This window comes from Eleginops maclovinus, chromosome 10, assembly GCF_036324505.1.
Source record: "Eleginops maclovinus isolate JMC-PN-2008 ecotype Puerto Natales chromosome 10, JC_Emac_rtc_rv5, whole genome shotgun sequence".
Lineage (NCBI taxonomy): Eukaryota > Metazoa > Chordata > Actinopteri > Perciformes > Eleginopidae > Eleginops > Eleginops maclovinus.
In genome coordinates, this window is record NC_086358.1 from 16,123,920 (window position 1) to 16,142,975 (window position 19,056).

General features: G+C 37.7%; 1 protein-coding gene across 1 annotated transcript; it reads left to right on the forward strand.

Moving 5' to 3' along the window:
- Positions 1–332: 332 nt before the first annotated feature.
- Positions 333–15,063, forward strand: grb7 (growth factor receptor bound protein 7). The gene is made up of 15 exons (XM_063893763.1): positions 333–509; positions 2,222–2,396; positions 3,597–3,714; positions 7,410–7,566; positions 8,355–8,476; positions 9,837–9,911; positions 10,631–10,768; positions 11,357–11,467; positions 11,686–11,784; positions 11,914–11,997; positions 12,098–12,214; positions 12,971–13,028; positions 13,136–13,223; positions 13,490–13,583; positions 13,690–15,063. Exons 1-15 carry the CDS (start codon positions 458–460, stop codon positions 13,834–13,836), a joined length of 1,635 nt encoding a protein of 544 aa, XP_063749833.1. The 5' UTR covers positions 333–457; the 3' UTR covers positions 13,837–15,063.
- The last annotated feature ends 3,993 nt before the right edge of the window (positions 15,064–19,056 follow it).

Below are 19,056 nucleotides of genomic sequence, written 5' to 3' on the forward strand. Positions count from 1 at the left end.
AATTACAGACTGATAAAACAAGTTACCACTCAGTGCAACTCAAGTTTATGAAACAAATGTAGTTCTAATGCAGTAAAAAGTACAAGAATGGCCTCTGAATGTAGGAGAGTTGAAGTAAAAAGCCTAAAAGGGTAAACTGTAAATAAAGTACACGTTACTCAAAACAGTTTTTGACGAAATGTAGGACAATTTAATTACTGGCAATAAAATATAATAGAAGCCCCAATGGTGCACACCATAAACATTATGGTTTAAACCCGTTCACCTGAAAACGGTGTCAGCGGCTCGGTGAGGGAGGGGGTCGAGTTCACTGTGCACACCTGACGGACAGACTCCGCCTTCCCTCCGCCTCTAAACTCAGATAATGTTGTTGGCATTTTAGTAGTGGCGCGCCATCCTGTTTTTGTGTGCCACACATAAGAACAAACACAAAGTCCTGCATCACGTTTTGGCATTAATGCAATGGCGGACAGCTGAAAACCTGCCGTCTGATAACGCACAGTGTACAGGTAAGTGGTGCTTTGTCCGGAGATGCTAACAAGCTAGCCCAAACAGGTGCAGGCTGTTTTTAACCTCAAATATAAAGTTTATTTAAATATATGTTGTAGCCGAAGGTAACCGTATTGGTCCTTAACCTAGTGTCATTTTAATTAAATTGTTTTTACCCCAAAGGAGGATTAATGAGAAAAGGTGAGTACTTTTTTTTTCAGTTTCTGTATTAGGCTTTGGCGCTGTGACTACACCTGTGTTAGCAGAGACTAGAGTTTAGGCTTTTAGAACTAGCAGTAGTTTATTCTCTTCCACCTTCTGTTTACAGATATATTCAACGTTTTTTATCTTTATCTCTAGGGCTACTAACACATTTCAAGTTGTTCTGCAACATGTCCAAAATAGGGAAAACCACCTGACCCAGTTTCCCTAAGTCCTAGGTGATGTCTTCTAGTATCTGATTTTTGTTGTTGTCCAAAACCAACAATATTTAGTTTGATAAGAAATAAAACAGTGACATCTCCTTATTTAAGATGTTTGAGATGTGTGGTTAGTAATAATTTTTCTTTTGATCGGTTAATCGATAACAGTTTTGTGTTTTTAATGAAAATAATTTAATGTCTTTTAATGTCTGCATTTTGAGGACATTTGTGTGCCTGTCTTTAAACATGCATCCTGTGTTTGTATCATAGATGGCATTTGAAATAGGGCTGAGTGATATGAATAAATAATAATTCACTTATCATTAAGATCAATTTTAAAAGTCCTCTTGTGTCAAACTTGGTGAATTTGACTCGGTAGTTGATCATCTTGAGTGAATATTTATGGTTTTTAAGGTTGGTGCTGCCTCAGTCAAAATACACACCTATGGCTGTTCGTGATAACTCCAATTACATCAACAATAAAAAAACACATTGATCACATGAACACACATAGCTACGATAAAAACAACACGGTTGAGTCACACTATCGTTACTGAAAATAGACTTTGATGGCGCAGAGCCAGAGAAATATTACAAACCAGAATTGCAACACACACTACTGCTGTGGGTGTATGTGTCACTGGAAAATAAATAAAGACTTTATTCTTGTCTAAAAGCCATAAAGGGTTTGTATACATTGCTATTATTTATCAGCTATCAAAACTGCAAATGCAGTTCAAATTCTGGTGAGTTAATAGTTTGAACATTTGATATGTCACTGTAGAAAAGGAAATTCACAAACTGACAGGTTTCAACATGACAAGTCTTCCACGTAAAAGTGATTAATGATAAAGTATGTAAATTGAGTTAAACATGACCATCATTCGGTTTTTTTCTGACAAAAATCAGCTGCAAATGAATATGTAATGGGTTTGGATTTATTTAGTTTGGAGCTGATATTACATGCAATTCAATAATAAGTCATGCATGCAGGTCCTCTTAAAAAATCACACCATAATTATTCAATATATATTTCAATGTGAGCTATTAAATATATATCGCGATTGAAATATCAGTCAAGGTAATGGCAATAAGTTATTTTTCCAAATCGTGCAGCCCTAGCTGGGTATCAAGTAAACATTGAAAAACACATAGACAAAGGCATACATTTATTAAAATGTAATATCTTTTCATTTAACTCCTTCTGGTTTATAATTGATAGGGGAAAATATTCTTAGTTTCAACCCTTATGATAGGTTGCTTATGTTAGTATATCATAGGTCTAAAATAATGACTTTTCCATCCCTCAGGCAACATGATGGAAGTGGCAGGCCACTGGACAGAAGTGTTTGAGCGCTCAGAGATGAAGGACATGTCCGACGGAGCAGAGATGTTACTGGGGAGCTCCACCCTGACCCTGGCTCCTCTGGTAGCTGAGTCTCCTTCCATACGGCGCTCCCAACCCATCCTGATCACCGGAAACAGGTACAACCAGCAGCTGTGTGCACACAGGCAGAAAGCATTACTCCCTGGTTACTCAATATGCACCGTGCCTGCAGGAAGTAAGTCAATAGTCTTCTGAACGTGCGTATTGACCCAAGTTGGTGACTCAACTTCAGGCCAAAAGTCCTATGACGTGTACAGCAGTTTCTGTTAAGACAACTCAAGGGAGAGTATCAGGGCAGGGCATTAGCAAAACATTGAAAGTAGGAAAACAAATTTTCATGGACATTTCGAAGAAAGTCAGGACTACAATTGAAAATGAAGTGGCATTCCTTCAATTTGAGATAAAGCAATGATGAAAATAAAGTTGAAATAATATTTTTCAAAATGTCAAGTCATAGTTGAACATTTAGGGAATACATCATTCCACTAGTCTTAGTACACATACTTAAGTTTGCCTTTATTCTACACATTTTGACACTGTTAAGAGGCTTTGTTTCTGTTTCACTTCTATGTGTCTTTACATAATGCCTTTTTATAACAGATTATTGTCTAGTGACTGGCTTGTTCTCTCATAATATAACCAAATGCTGTATTTAGCCAAAGCAAGCCAAGATAGGGAAGTTTTGTTACTCTGTTTAAAGTCAGAATACTCATTAGATCTCTAATGTGGACTAGTGCAAGGAAACACACATATACCTTCAAGGAGGAGGCTTTCTTATTGTTAAATAAAAATCCAAATCAAGCCAAATCAAAAATATGTTACCCCATCCCATTGGTTCCTCCCAAAGAAATTAATGTGTAAAGCTGCAATTATCAATATTTCTTATTATGCATCTTTGAAATTCAGCTCAAATGGATGTAGTTAGTTTTGCTGTAATGATTTTTAACATGCGTCACTCCGACCAGAAGAAAAAGTGCTTTTGTTGGGGCTATTTTCAGTGGCGGATGAATCCACCTTTTTCAGGATGGGACGATGCATGCTGAATTGGGACATAATAAACTACAGTGTGTGTGTTCATGGATTCATATGGTGTTTCTCATTGAGAACAACACTTGTTAGTACATATGCTTTTAGTTTCCTCATGGGAATTGTCAACAATAAGAGAAATACAGAATACTACCACCACCTGTAAATCATGTGGCTGTCTGGTAAAATCATTTGACAGTTTCTTGGTAAATTATCTTGGCTGCTTCTGACCTTTTTTTGTGTTCTTTTGTTCATTTTAACTTTGTTTCCAGGGCCAAAGGCATAGAGCGATTCTCTTCCTCGATACCCAACCCCTTCCCAGAGCTCTGCAGCCCCTCCAAGTCTCCAGTGCTCAATAATTCACTTCCACAACTGTCCAGTAACAAACATGTAAGTTCAAAGCAAGTCTTTTGCATCTCTAATGGTTTTATATTTTCACACTCTGCAGTTTGACTCAGGATTAAGGTGTCTAAATAGTCTGCCTAAATTAAATGCTGCAAATACAAACCATGCAAGAATATCAAATCACCCTGGAAATGGACTTAGTAAAAAGTGATGCACACAGCTGGGACCGGAGCGCTGGTTGAATGTTGGCCAGCTGTCACTATCGCAGAGTTAGCTTACAACATCTGCACGGTGTTTTGTTTCCTTGTCTCCAATATCTAGCCAACAAGTCACTTCCTCTCCTGCTTTTATAAAGTATCGCTCCTTTGCTTTGATTACTTATTTGTGCTAGTATTTATTAGTTTGACTTAAGCTGTTTATGGAAATTACTGTTCTTTTCTATTTTAAACTATATATTTGTGAGCTATTTTTAAAGATTCAAAGGTATTCGTACAATAAATGGACATTAAGAAAATAGGATAACGTCAGATTTGATCCTCTAACTGTTTTGTTTGGACTCAGAGCTACAGGGTTAATCCCATCACACCTGCCTGCAGGGCCTGGCAGCTGGATCTCTTTAATGTGTCTTAACCTGTTTTCCAATAGTGCAGAAGAAGTTCGGTTATGATTTTGATTGACAGGACGGCCGTGTTGCCATGCCTGCACTGTCTTATTTTGACACACATGCACTGCCAGAATAAACATGTCTAATTACAGCGGCGTGCCACACTGTCTCCTGTGTGTCACGAACTGAAATGGAAGCAAACACATCAGCATTGGTATTTATGATGCTTTAATGATGCTCATACGCACCTGTATTATATAAGTACAAGTGTATTGTTTAATGGCGCTTCAATTATTAAAATTCAGAGACATATGACCCAAGAAGATGCTTACACAATAAGACTTGTTTTAACTTTATTTAAGAATTACATACACATGATCAGTGCACTGCAGAATTGCACCTCAGGTAACACTAATGAATTAACAATATAAAATAAAATACAGTAATGATAATATTAAGGATTCAAAAACAAGAACATTTTTGAGAAATTAAGAAATACAGCTCCAGAAAAAAATAAGAGACCACTCCAAATTGTTCTTAAATCTTTATCTCTACATGTATGGCAGCCATACAGTGTCTGTTGAATTCCAACACAGAGAAAAATTGTCTAGTTTATAGAATACAATAAAAACAAACTCAGACATACCTATAAATAATAAAAAAAGAGCAAATGATAATGCTGAAGTGAATTTTCTCTATACAAACTAATTATTTCAATATAGGGCTAACTGTAACTTATTAAGTTAGCTAACGTAATGTTAACACACAAGTAACTGGTATGAACCTTATAAGTTTGCTGGTGTTGGCTAACATCAGTTAGATGCTAATGTCATTAGCAAACCAACATTAGCATAATAACAGGAAAACAATGGACAAAGCCTCATATAATCATGTAAGCTAACATTAGCAAATGTTTATAATGGGTTATTTTTTATGTTACCTCAATTAGAGTTTGATCAAAAATGTAGGTTGTGTTGTTTATCTCACTTATTATCTTGTTATAAGTGGAGCTAGTGTGGCTTAGCGTTATTCAAACCAATGAAGGCATGCTGTCATGTCTCTGTCGTACAAAACCTTTCATTTATTTATTTGTGTGGCTTTGGAGGGTGATAACATGGTATTTAGCAGAAACATGACTTTCTCCAGCATTTTAGATTGCATGCACAACATGAAATGCTTTTATAGTATGTAAGACTATTGTTTTTGAATATCTGCTCTCCACTGTTCAGTCTGAAGCAAAGGTAAAGGGGAACATATGTTCTGCTTTTTAATAAATCCTGCTGGGGAGTCGAAGTAGACTGACCGGATATTGAACTGAAGGAATGTTCCTCCCCTGTAATCCTCCCCCGGTTGATACTCAGCCATTATCTGTCCTGACTGACGTCAGCACTAGCCCAACCAGTCAGGACTTGCTGATTGACAGCCGCAGGTTTCTGGTCAGGCAGGTTTGTTTTCTTAAGGCTTGCAGGATCCAGACGTTGTGTCAGACACAGCACACTCTGAGGAACATCCTGACCCATGAATAACCTGCACCCATTTCACCTCAGCAGCACAAACACAGGCGCTCAGCAAGCATGGCTGCTCCTATCATCTGGAATTCTATCAGAGTTATGAGATCTTCTAAGAATTCCCCTTTATATCATAGACCAGATCATGGTAGAGATAAGTTATTTCCAAGCATCTAAGAGCTAAAAAAGTTAGGAAAAGAGAAAAGGAGTTTAAAAAGGTTTTCTTAAGCAGAGGAGAAAATGGCTTCTGCTGGTTGATGGTTCCTATACCAACAACTAGGGCTGCACAGTTAATCGATATTATACAGAATCGCAATATCAGCTTGTGCCATATTTAAATTGCGGTAAGCACAATATTTTTTAAAGGCTAATTTAGTTTTAAAATACCATTTTTAATAGTATTGTGGAGCTGCTGAGATGTCCCAGCCTACAAACCATATGCTAAAGGCTTGACAACCTTTTATTTTTTAAATCACACCATGTCCATTATAATACGTTTTAAATCATAAGGATAATTATTATTTAAAAATGGTCATCCATTCAAAATCCTAATACATATGGCAATTGCAGTCAAAAATAATCGCAATTAGTTTGTTTTTCACAATTGTGCAGCCCTACAAACAACACCGAAACAGACAGGAATCCAGATTTCATCGTTTTTTTATTCAGTGTAAAGTTTTCGCTCGCAACAGAAAGACATACAATACCAGGAGTGGTGTTTGTTTTAGTAACATAATTAGTTTGTTCAATTACTTGACTGGAAAAACAAAAAGATTTCTCTTATTTTTCGACCCAAGTAACAGCACAGCCTTCGATGCATAAATATCACACATTGTATTATCATAACATTTTCTTTGGAGTGGGGGCCACACGGGGGGTCCAAGCTCAGTGTTTCAGGGGCATTGGCCCCACACTAATAGCGCTTGTGTTCCTGTAGTCTCTCAACAGCCTGTTTTGTGATAGCAGTTAACTTTATGACTTTATGACAGTTCTTTCTGTAAGGGTGAAGGACTGTCTCTTATCAGAGCCAGTTACTGTCTGCCTCTGCACTACTGCTGACAGATTATTGGCTTCCCATTTTGGCTTCATGTCTCAAGATTACATGCATTGCCAAAGCCAGGTGTGAGAAGTGTTATCACTGTTATCAAGAAACCAAACAACCAAACCAATCAAAAATGTTGTGGTATTGGATTTTCTTGTTGGTGACCAATAAGTCATGTGAAACTAGATAGTCTAAGATATGACATATCGCAATAAGTCTAGTGTTTTCCTGGTTTAATGGCTAAAGTACAATGAATACATGTCATTTTCTGAATGTTCTAGCTGTTCATATCCAATGATTATTTATCAAAATTCCCCTGTGTAATAATTTCAAATTCAAAAGCATCAATTGTCAACCAAACAATATCGAGGTATTTGTTAAAATATATTGTGATATTTGATTTTAATTCATAAGACCGCACCCTCGTCTGAAAAACCTTCATCATTTGGATAGATTACCTTCGGTAAACACCCTGTGCTTGTGAAGGCAAATTGAATTATGAGTTGGTTTGACTCTATAACTTTTTCTTTTTTTATATTGCTACCTTTGGCTAATGATCTGAATATGTGTTCCTCCTCTCCATCAGTTGGTGAAGGTATATGGAGAGGACAGCCACAGCAGGTCGGTGTGGGTTTCTCGGGGAGCGACGGCCAGAGAGGTGTGTCACATGTTGGTGCAGACGGCGCACTGCAGCGATCAGGAGAACTGGGCTCTGCTGGAGCTCCATCCCACTCTGAGCCTGGGTACGACTGAGATTTAGAATGAACAGAAACCTTAAAGGCATACTTCACCCCCAGAATTGCAATTTGTATACCAATTACTCACCCTGGGTTAGTTTGAATTCATGGAGAAAATGAAAGGTAACAGGTTCTTGCATGTCTCCATGGTTGGCGAAGAATCAATAAACTTAATGAATTGAAGTTAGGGAACATCAAAACAACACAAATCTCAAACTACTCTTGCCGTTTAATCCACGTTCTTCCTGAACACATGGTTTTAATTACTTTATTTAAAAAAAACAATATCTAATATTTATTACATTTTGTTTTCGTATGTTTTACAAATACAAATAATGACACTCGCATACAGACAGTGACAATAACGAATGGCCTTACAGTCAGACAGTTATTAATGTATATAAAATTCCATTTACTTTACACTCAAATAAAATACACATAAATCAATCAAATTTAAATAAATTAGTAAAATGACAAACATAAAACAATTTTATCCCAGCTTTGTAATTTGGTGTTGAAGACATTTTAGTAAGGGATACAAACGCTTTCAAATCATTTTGATTCATTAAATGTAATTAATTGACACCAGTTTAAATAGAGAGATTTTAAACGGGCGCTTTTATGCTCGTATGCCAAAGCACAACTGTTACCAAGTGATGTCATTGTGTTATGGAAGTCAAAAAAAGAGTCCATTGGACAAGGCAAGGGGGGAGTGTGAAATGTATTTGTGGGGTGAAGTATTCCTTTCCTAAATGGTAAAAAATGCCTTATGAAATGTTCTCCTGTGTACTCAGAGAGATGCCTGGAGGACCACGAGGTCGTGGTGGAGGTTCAGGCCACCTGGTCTCTCAAAGGCGACACAAGGCTCGTATTCTGCAAGAACTACGCCAAGTACGAGTTCTTCAGGAAGCCAGTGGTAAGCAGCCCTCAGTCTTTTTTCAAAGCTCCATATTTACCAATGCAAACTCTGAGAATAGAAAAAAAAAAAAACCCAAGACAATACATTGACATCCCTTGCTTTTATATAACTATGAAAAAACAACGTAATTGGCGGGTTGCGTGCTGCTGCAGACGCGCTGACTTAATGCCTCGGGTATTTCCAGACATCTGCTCTGTCGCCTGTGCTGTTAAACAAAGGTGACACTTTAAAAACTGGTTTAGATGATCCTCCCACTGGTTCTCTGTATTTTAGTATGCCTCACTGCCTCCAAAGTGAATTTACTCATGGACTCACTGCATCTCACTCATAAAATGTGTCCTACACTGTGACCATGTGTCCTGGAGCGCACAGCTGCCTCATGCACACAGCATACAAGAGTCATTCGTAGCTGCTAATGATTTTGTAACTTCTTTCAATATAAAATAATCTGCTTATTTTCCTGATTTATCAATTGATTGCCAGTCTAGTTAATGTTAAAAATATTTAATAAATACGTAACAAAATCAGTTGGATGTGATAGATGTTCAGTTTACATTTACTAAAGATGGAGAAATGCAGCACATTCCAAAAGCTGTTGTGACAAACAAATTCAATTGTTGTTTATCTTCTGAAAGAGATCAACCTTTATTTTTAGATGCTTGATAAAGAGATTTTATTAATTTATTGCTTGCAAAATAATTAAACATTTACTTGATTATTAAAATAGGCACTTTATAAATTGAAATGATTATTATTATTATTATTATTATCATCATCACAATCGTGCTTCTATTGGCTAGCACTCCAATGCATTTACATGATTTGCTAAGTGGCGGGACATCTCTAAGAGGTTGACCAATCACAACAGAGCCGGCCAGTTGACCAATCAAAGCAGACTGGGGTCTTGTTTCAGACAGAGGGTGAAAAGAGGCAGTATGAGAAAAATAGAGAGCTTTTTGAACCTTAAAGCATGGAGACATGTCCCAGTGGAGGCAGAAAATACAAATATGAACCTGACCATTTGTATAATATGTCTTCTTAAAGCTATACAGTCATTTAAGCACATCCAGGTGCATACAGTATGCAAACAAGGACACCAGAAGGACTTTGTGTTTCCCTCGTGAGCACATTTGAAATTTGACGCCTGTTGGTTTTACGCACCTGCGGCTAACACTGCGCGACTGCTCATTTATTAAAGGCTTTGTCCGAACGGTATGTTATGATGTTTCATGTCCCTAACAAAGGAGCATGTGTTTAATCTGCATATTCAAGACAATCCCTGTCCAAAGCAGAATCCTGCAGCTTCTTTGTCTTCAATGAGGGTTTTATGATGTCACCCTTCTTCTCCCTTTCTCAGCTCTTCTTCCCGGAGAACATGATCTCAGACAGCGCTGATGTCAGCAAGGACATGACGTCCTCAGAGCTCATTCAGGTAAACCTGCTGGAATCACACCGATTCATGTACAGACACTGGTAATCATGAGTAGACCTGTCAAGTGTCTTTGATTGTATTTATTCAGACACAAAGGCTGGTAAAGCAAAGATATATCATTTTAAATACATTTTATAACTTCCCATAATCATTTATTTATAAAAAATGTGATGAACTTAACTGATTTCTTACGACAGAGAAGAAAGTAATAAATCCTCACATTCTCTAAGCTCGGGACAGAGACTTTTTTGCAATTTTTTGAAGAATAAATCAATAACCAAAAATTACTCACAATATAATTTTTGATCGGTTCAAACTGTTAATCATGCCTATTTTATTTCCCTACTCATACAAACATATAAGCAAAATAGTGTCATTTACAAAAAACGAGGTCCTCTTGCAATGATCAAACATTAGGAAATCATTTATTTTCAGGTTAAAAAAACAAATCAAGGGCTTATATTGTGAAATAATTGTTTTGCAACTGTTTTATTTTTAAATATGCACACATACATGTACTTATTATTCACTTAATCACTTATCGTCCACATATTATATCATAGAATATTGTGTTCATACATTTTATTTGCTGCAGTATGTCTTTTACGTCTTGAGTTTACATTCATGATTTCCCTTTTTTATACGTCACTCTTTTTGCATTAAGAGCCTGAGAACAACGACAGCTCCCTCTAACTGTTATGATCCTGTGTGTCCCTCAGAACCTGCTGAGGTCGGGGACGTGTCCGGAGATTCAGGGCTTCCTGCAGGTCAAAGAGTCCAGCCGTAAGGCCTGGAAGAAGGTCTACTTTTTCCTCCGCCGCTCAGGACTCTACTGCTCCACCAAAGGCTCCTCTAAGGTCAGAGTCTAACATAATGTAAAAACAAGCGCAGACTAAATGGATAAATGACACTTTAAAAAACAAAAAGTGTCATTTATGAAAACCCACGACCCGGCCATTCATCATAGTCTGAATGTGACAAAAAAAGCAAATAAGGACAAATCATGTGAGGAACACTTCTGCAGCAACTAAATATAAGCTTCAAATTATTACAAAAGTATTTAAAAATAACTTGTTCCAAATTATTTTGACTGATATTGCCATTTCAGTATGATTCAGCATATTGAAGGGACTTTTTTAAATCATAATTCTCATCTGCTTATGGTGTGCTCTATACCAAACAAATATGTGTTATATTATATATTATTATTTGTAGGCTGGGATATATTTGCTTCTCCACAATATTGCGTCAAAATGGTATTTTCAGAAATGTTTAACCTTGAACAAATGTTGTGCTTCCCTTGATTTGTAAATTGTATTAATACAATTTTAGATTTATTGTGCAGCCCTAATTAAAATAGTGATATTGAATCAATAGTTCTGTGTCTCAAAACAAAGCATTTGCAATTAGAGGCTCACTGAGTGTGTTTGTCTTTGTGCCACCAGGAGCCTCGCCACCTGCAGTATGTGGCTGATCTGGACGATCTGAACGTGTACACGGTGGTGAACAGCCGTAAACTGTACGGAGCGCCTGCAGACTTCACCTTCTGCATCAAGGTACACACTCAAAGAGATATGTCTAACAATAGCAGAAATGCAAAATAGCCGAGTAGGAACAGGCAAAACAGGACTGAAATAACAACATACAGACAACAAATGATAATAATAACAAAATAAGAACAACATGTGAAGTATGTGATGGACTAAGCATTTAATGACGAATGTGAAAACCATATTTCAAAGGAGTTTTGTGTACTGTGTGTGTATTTGTACAGCCCTCCAAAAACCCTGTGCGTACTCAGGACCTGAAGATCCTCTGCGCTGAGAGCGAACAGACACGAACGTGCTGGACGTCTGCTTTCAGACTCTTCAAGGTGTCCTGTCTTTTTCCTCCTTAAACACCCTGTATTTACTGGAGTATTTGAAAAAAACTTAACACTGTGGTAGAATATCATCCTTGAGTACAGCAGTAACCTTTATTTGGTGTGCTTGTGTGTGCGCAGTATGGGAAGCAGCTTCAGTGCAACTACCAGTTATCCAAGTCGGCCCCGCAAATCCTGGAAGGAAGCAAGCTGGCAGATGTCAAAGTGAGATCATCAGACATGTCACATGATAGGATTAAGAAGTCATTGTGTAGTGTCCTCTCAAGTTTCTCTTCTCATACTTGCTGTTTCTCTGTGTGAGCAGTCAAAGTCCGAGGCAAGCCTGGTGGCCATGGATTTCTCAGGGAAGGCCGGCGGGCGGGTCATCCAGAACCCGACTGAAGCCCAGAGCGCAGAGAGGGAGGAGGGGCAAGCCTGGAGGGTGAGGACATGAGGGGAGGGACATGGCTGCAGAGCAATGCAATAAAAAGAGTGATAAAGACTGATATGGAGGCAGTAATCACGCATGGGTAGACCTCCGTCCAGCCGAGACTCACTTAAGTCTTTAAAGTTAAATTATGTTTCAACGATGAATACCCGAAGGTAAACGGGTCATACACGCATATATCTTTTGAAAAGAGTACTACATCACTTCAATCTGGCCATGTCAAACTAAAACGTTAGCATGTTTTAGCCTGGTGTAAAGAAAAATGGCATTCATGTCGTTTTTATACAGGAGCATAAAGTAAGTATGGCAGGTATCACATGGTAACTTACTTCCTTTTTCACCAAATGATAAAACTGTCAGAATTGATCAGAGGTAGAGGCTCTATATTTCTATATTGTGATAGAAGGCACGCACTAGCTGGTGAGGAAAAATATCCTTTTTAGACTCTGCTCAGATATTATTGATCATAAGCTGACTGGTCTTGAGTGACATTAATTATTGGTTGCAGGCTTTGATATTAATAAAATATATAAAGTAGTTTCATAATTCCTCTATGACACTTAAAGTGTTTTAATATTGGATTGTGGACGAAACAACACAGACTTTTGAAGACGTCATCCCGTCCTCCCAATTTTTCTGATAATTTTTAGATCAAACAACTAATTGATTAATAGTATGTATGTATAAATCCTCCACAAATATCTGACACTGTGACTCTTTCTCTTGTTTCTGCTTCTTCCACCCATGAAGAGGAGAGAAGCCCTGAGGTGCAGTCTGCCCAACTCCAACGCCGCCGCCCGCCCATCCTGTAAGTCCACATGAGACGACACAGAGCCTAGCCTCTACATCTCCAATACATCACACCATGTCCTCGCTCACTTTTCTTATGTTTACCGTCTCTGTGTTTGTCTGTAGCCATCCACAAGTCCCAGCCATGGTTTCACGGAGGCGTCTCCAGAAAGGATACACAGCGGCTGATAGAGAAGCAGGGCCTGGTGGACGGGTGAGTGGAGAGACTGCAGGGAAGAATATTTTACTAAACACTGTGTGGTCTCATAAATGATCTTATGGATCCAAAACCCACGTTGTATACATTTCAATTCACAGTATGAGATTTCACTGCTCAGTTTGGGCGGGGAGAGGGAGACGCCTGGTTAATATCTGTACTCCACTGAGGGACCTTTTCTAGTTTTACGTAATAAACCCTGCCCAGTGCATTAAAGGATGTTGGTATCTGATCTGTTTCTCCGCACGTGTGTTTCTGTGCAGGATGTTCCTGATCCGTGAGAGCCAGCAGCACGCCCAGTGCTTCGTCCTCTCGCTGTGCTACAAGCTGAAGACCAAACATTACCTGGTGATCCCTGTGAGTCCCCTTCAAAGAAACGCCATGGATGAAACGCACTTTTATTTGTAATTACAAAGTGTGTTGAATAATTACTTTATTGTAACTGTCTTTGTATTATCGGCAGTGCGAGGAGGGAGGCAGGAAGTACTTCACCATGGACGACGGGCTGACTCTCTTCATAGACCTCCTGCAGCTGGTGGATTTCCACCAAATCAACAAGGGCATCCTCCCCGTGTGCCTCAAACACCCCTGCGTCTGTGTAGCGCTGTGAAGCCTTTACAGCTTCTGACCTCTGCCCCGTTGATCATATTACCTCGGCCTCAAAAGCATGTGTGTCAGTCATCGGATTTTATTGACTCCATAAGCACAGCTGATAAAGAGTAGACTGATTTCCATAGAACAGCAGTGCAAAGTGTAGCCTGTGTGATTACGCTATCAGGTTTCTAAGACTTCTGGGAAGCATGTTGTCTGCCCCTCTTCCTCTCTTTAGTTTTTTAAATATTCCGGCTACACCTCCTGACAGTGGTTGGTTTTTTATTTTTAATAACCCAGCCATGTTGGACAGACTTTTAGTGCAGATTGATGAGAGGTGGAGTGCTGCAGGAGGACGTTTTATCGACAAACTGAGAGAACGTGGCCACCAGAGGGCGCTCCGAGTCAACGCTCAGAAGAGGAATTCATTTTTTTCAGCTGTTTCATGTAACCCATGTATTGTGGTACTACAATCATGAAAAAGCCCCAGGTTGCAATCATGTAGCATGTAAATTCTCATTCCCCTGACTCTGTGAAGTTTTGTACAGTTTCTTATTTGTGCCTTAAACACAATCGATGTTTTAATTAGAACAACTTTAAGTACTTTCATTGCTATGTTTGCACGATGTCGGTGAAGGGGAACTGCAGTTTCTTGTGTTTAAACAACCAAACATATAACGTACAAGGGATTTATCAGGGCACATTTAATGTGTTTTACCCCTGGAGAAAGCTTTAATGAAGACTTTAGGACGGCGCTTTATTTAGAAATATCTTAATCATTTTTAGGATTTTCTGGGGTGATATAGGCTAAAATGGTGAGCAAGTTTTACCTTTTAAAGTCTTATTATAGTCAGCATAGCGGAAGTCTAGTCAAACATACAGTAGAACAAAGTTAGCAGCCAAAAGATGATTTTCATGTATTTAATACAGAATTACAGATGTCATACCAGATAACTCCTTGGGAAATGACAGTTGTAAAAATCCGGCATTTCTGACCTTTTTGTTTATTGGTGGTTGTTTGAACATATTTTCTTTTAGTTTAAATATTTGCACTTACTGTTTGCTTTTTATCATGAAGATCCATTTCTTAAAACGTCAGCCTGAATACACATGTTTATATGCATTACTCATCCAGTACTAGGCTAACTGTTTTCAGCCTTTTAGTTAGTTTTATACACTTAAAATGTTTGTGCCTTTTCCAGACCTGTTTTATATGTTGAATAAATATTTTTTCTTAAATTGTAAATATTGTCTTTAACTCTATACCAAGACTATATATGGAGATGGATCCAGGCCAACAGGTCTGATTAAATTAAAAAAAAAAAACAATAGCTCAAGGTTACATTTTGAAAAATCCAGAAATGTAAAATCTGCAAACTGAAATAAAAACACCTTGAATTTCCAATTACGTGCAATAACGTTTAAAATGAAAAAATATATTCATAAGAGTTTCAGAAATTCAATATTAGTTGAGCCCTGAGCTGCTGCTCTTTTTGAGTGAAGACATTGTTGTATAATTCAAAGTTCAGTACTTTAAACTGGAACTCTCAATCAAAACGAATGGCAAGGGAATCTGTCCATAGTCAACCCCTCTACACTTCTAAGATGGTTTTATTCCTTAAAGGTAAAAAAATCTGCAACAAAATGGCTAGCTCAACAAAGACACTATGTAAATGTGTGATGTTTTTCCTCATGCCTCTCCCTTAATTCTAAAGGCTAAATGCACGTCAATGCCCTGTGAAGCTAACTGTATATGAATGTTTCAGTTACTGTATATCATTTATGTGCTCAAGTATAGTACGAGTGCCCTAAAACTGCTGGTACCTGTGTTGAGTTCCATTTCACCAATACATTATCTCAACAGTGCTGCTCGGTCTGATGCAAAGAAGATGATTATAAAACCATTATCAGCCTAAAACTAGAATAACTGAAAAAAAGCTGGCCTGCATCCTTGCGATCTGATTGGTGGAGCCACATACAATTCAGCCGGGGGTTACAGTGTCCTGGCAGTGTGCACAGATCCTCTGCTGGAGGCACAGAGCCTGCGCCACAGCTTCAGAGGCTAAAGAGCTGATGTCTCCGCTGACCTACTCTGAGAGTGTGTGTGAGGGTGTGTGTGGTTAAATACCAGTGTGCTTGGTAACCCTTACTTTTCACTGCAGACCTTCTCTTAAGAGGGGTTGCTATGGAAACACTTTGTCCTAGATGGCCAGGTAAATGAAGGGGGGTGAAATGAAGATGGACAGAAGGGATATAGGTCAGGAAGCTTTGAAATATGAACGGAAATGAAGGATGTATGTTCACTGTGGATATCATCCTTCTCTGTTCAAAGTGGGATGCTACAATCTAGGTTTGTCATTTTTTAGGTTAACATTCGCAATTATCCATATCTATTTATGTTAACACTTAATTTGAATTTATCCTGTTGCTTATGTTATATATTTGACTTCTACTCAAATACAGTTGGAAATAATTGTATTAAAGTTATACACGTTAAGCTTCCCAGCAATCTAACTGAAATAACCAAATAGCTACACATTTATACTGACTCAAAGTATGGACAATACAATATCATTTAGCTTTGACCACCAGAAATACTTACCTGCCAGTAGAGAAAGCTTATTGTAAATCGTGAAACAATTTTTTTTTTAAAATAACAGTATTATCTCAAAATGACATATAGGCTTATTCAGAATGTGTATAAGGAATCTAAACATCTCACATATTTATAAAAAAGGACAGGCTGAATGCTACATGATACGGATACAATTATCAGAAAGGGTTAGTTATAATAATATGCTTGATGAAGACAAACACACATGAAGCGTGTATAACGTTTGGTAGCCCATTAATCACCGCCCGTCTCGCAACCGGGTGACCCAAATCGAACTCTGACACAACTATGACATTATAACCCGTGCGAACCTTTTTTGGAAGAAACTAGAGAAATGGAGCACTAAAACGTTACAATTGCTGTCGAAAGTGGACACAAAGATAACAACGAGGAAAATGTTACCAAAGCCTAGGAAAGTGTTTGTTTCGAACCTCCTTCAGGATGAGAGAGCTATCAAGCTAATGGTAAGTTTAGCACTGTTGATAATGTTTTTAGCTAGCTGCATGCTATTCAATTAAGTTTACAGCATTGTATTTTATTAAGCCTGTTATTGAATTAAGCTGATAAATACTTAGTCAAAGATTACAAAAAAATCTGTATTATTCACAAATGTTTATTTATTAAGAATGGTTGTATTCAATATTGTCAACATGGCTTTAAATACCCTTTAAGTATATGTATTTTTGATTTATGAATGTGTTGTTGAGTCTATCAAATATAGTTTAATGTATTGGGGATTTGGGAATTAGCCTTATAACTTGTGATTTGTTGTCCAACACTAGCCTTTGAATAACATAAATATTTAAAGTAGTATTGGAAGAAGCATTAAGATATTTTAATTGTAAAAGTTGCAATACTACTGAGTGAAGATGCTATTCGAAGCCCTGTATTCAAAGGTGTAGGCTACACAATCAGATGTACAAAAATGGCAACAAAACTGTAACTGTACTGAAGACTGAAGATATTTCAAAACTAATAAACATGATAATATTCTGTGTATAGACCTGTTGACTGTAATGTTGCAACTGGTAAAGGTAGGGCTCTGAAAAATGTAATTCATTTAACATGTTTTGATTCATAAAACAGTTGTTGAGTCATTTTTAAGCACCAAGTCTTTTAAAATGTTAATCTTTAGCTTGTGGACTCTAGGTTGGATAAAACAAGACATCAAAAGATGTCACATTTGGGGCCCCATGAACCAGAGATAAAACAATGAATCGTGGAAATAATGTCCACATTATTAATGGAAATAACCAATAGATCCAGAGTTAGCCTCCAGCTGCTGCAGCCTGTACCTTTTTCCCAGCAGCTGCTCTCAGGGAGGCAGGAGAAGGTGATCCTACTTGAACTCTTTTAAAGTGTTTTTTTATTTGATGGAAAGACTTCTTGTTCTGGTGTGAATCATGACCTCGGCCCTCTTTATCAGCAGCTGCTGTATTCTCACCTTGGTTTCCTTCACAGTAAAAGAGACGTGTAGCTCTCGGGTGAAGGGGAAGCTGAATAGTCCAGAGATGAATATGTGAATCAGCCCGCTCAAGTGTGGAGTGTTTCTTTAGCTTCTGCAAAAGGCATGCTCGGAGAGGTATGAGGGCCCCTGGGATCTTGAACAAGCAGCTGTAGAGAATGGATGAATGAACTTCACCTACCTTTATGACACATGTGACTTTAATTCATTGCCATACTCTAGTAAAAATAAGAATAAACCACAAAGAAAAAGCTAAGGCATATAAGAATAGGGCAAAAGTACGGCGGTATTAATTATCAATCATTATCAAAATGAACCTAAAGTACCCAGTGAAAGTATTTATTATGAGGCCCATTGCAGATGGATATTATCACTGTATTCTTTTTGATTAATTATTTGGACATCCTCATATCGCGGAACCTGGTAAATGTGGAGCAAATTTGATCTACTTTACAGAGAATACTATTTATTATCATTTATTTATCTTAAATGGCTCGATTGTACATGTTTTCTGTTTATATTTTCAGAAAATGTTGCAATTTCTCCAGTGTTTAATTATATTCTTGACTTTTGCATTACTGTTGTTTCTCACAGGTACTTTATTCTATTATTCCAAATGTTCATGACTTTTTCAATCAATTTGTTGCTGAAGAGTTCAAGTATCAATACATGAATTACATGGTATTTTTAAAAAGCACCATGCCGTTTGATAGATAGAGGAAATGGAAGCATCTTCTGAGTTTGTTTGCTATGGTTTTACATGATATGCACCAAACACCGAGGCAATTTCTTGTAAGTGAATAAACTACATAGCAATTAACCTCTATTTGATTACAAGTCGAGTACATCAACGTTGTAATGAGAATAGTTTATCCTAACCTCAGTAAGGTTAGCTAATGCAAGCTAACAGTACCTCCATACTGCCAAACAACAAAGAAGAGGAAGCATTTATGGGATGCAAAGATGTCGGCATTCATAACATTTTGCTGAAATGACTTGCAGGTTGACAAAGATTTCAGTAAAGAAAATGCTTCTAATGTCAGCAGAATAAAAATTCAGAAATTCTAAAAAATACAGTTTTATTTTTTATATGAGCTACTACTAATTTGTGTCATCTTGAATGCAGCTTCAACATCTTCCACGTATTTCAATCACTTGGT

What these genes read in the sequence shown, in the direction of transcription:
- grb7 (XM_063893763.1), top strand. Translation starts at nt 458, where the DNA reads ATGCAATGGCGGACAGCTGAAAACCTGCCGTCTGATAACGCACAGTGT. An exon ending in AACTGTCCAGTAACAAACAT is followed by an intron (nt 3,715 to 7,409) that starts GTAAGTTCAAAG and finishes CCTCTCCATCAG; the next exon opens with TTGGTGAAGGTATATGGAGA. An exon ending in CGCCGCCGCCCGCCCATCCT is followed by an intron (nt 13,029 to 13,135) that starts GTAAGTCCACAT and finishes GTTTGTCTGTAG; the next exon opens with CCATCCACAAGTCCCAGCCA.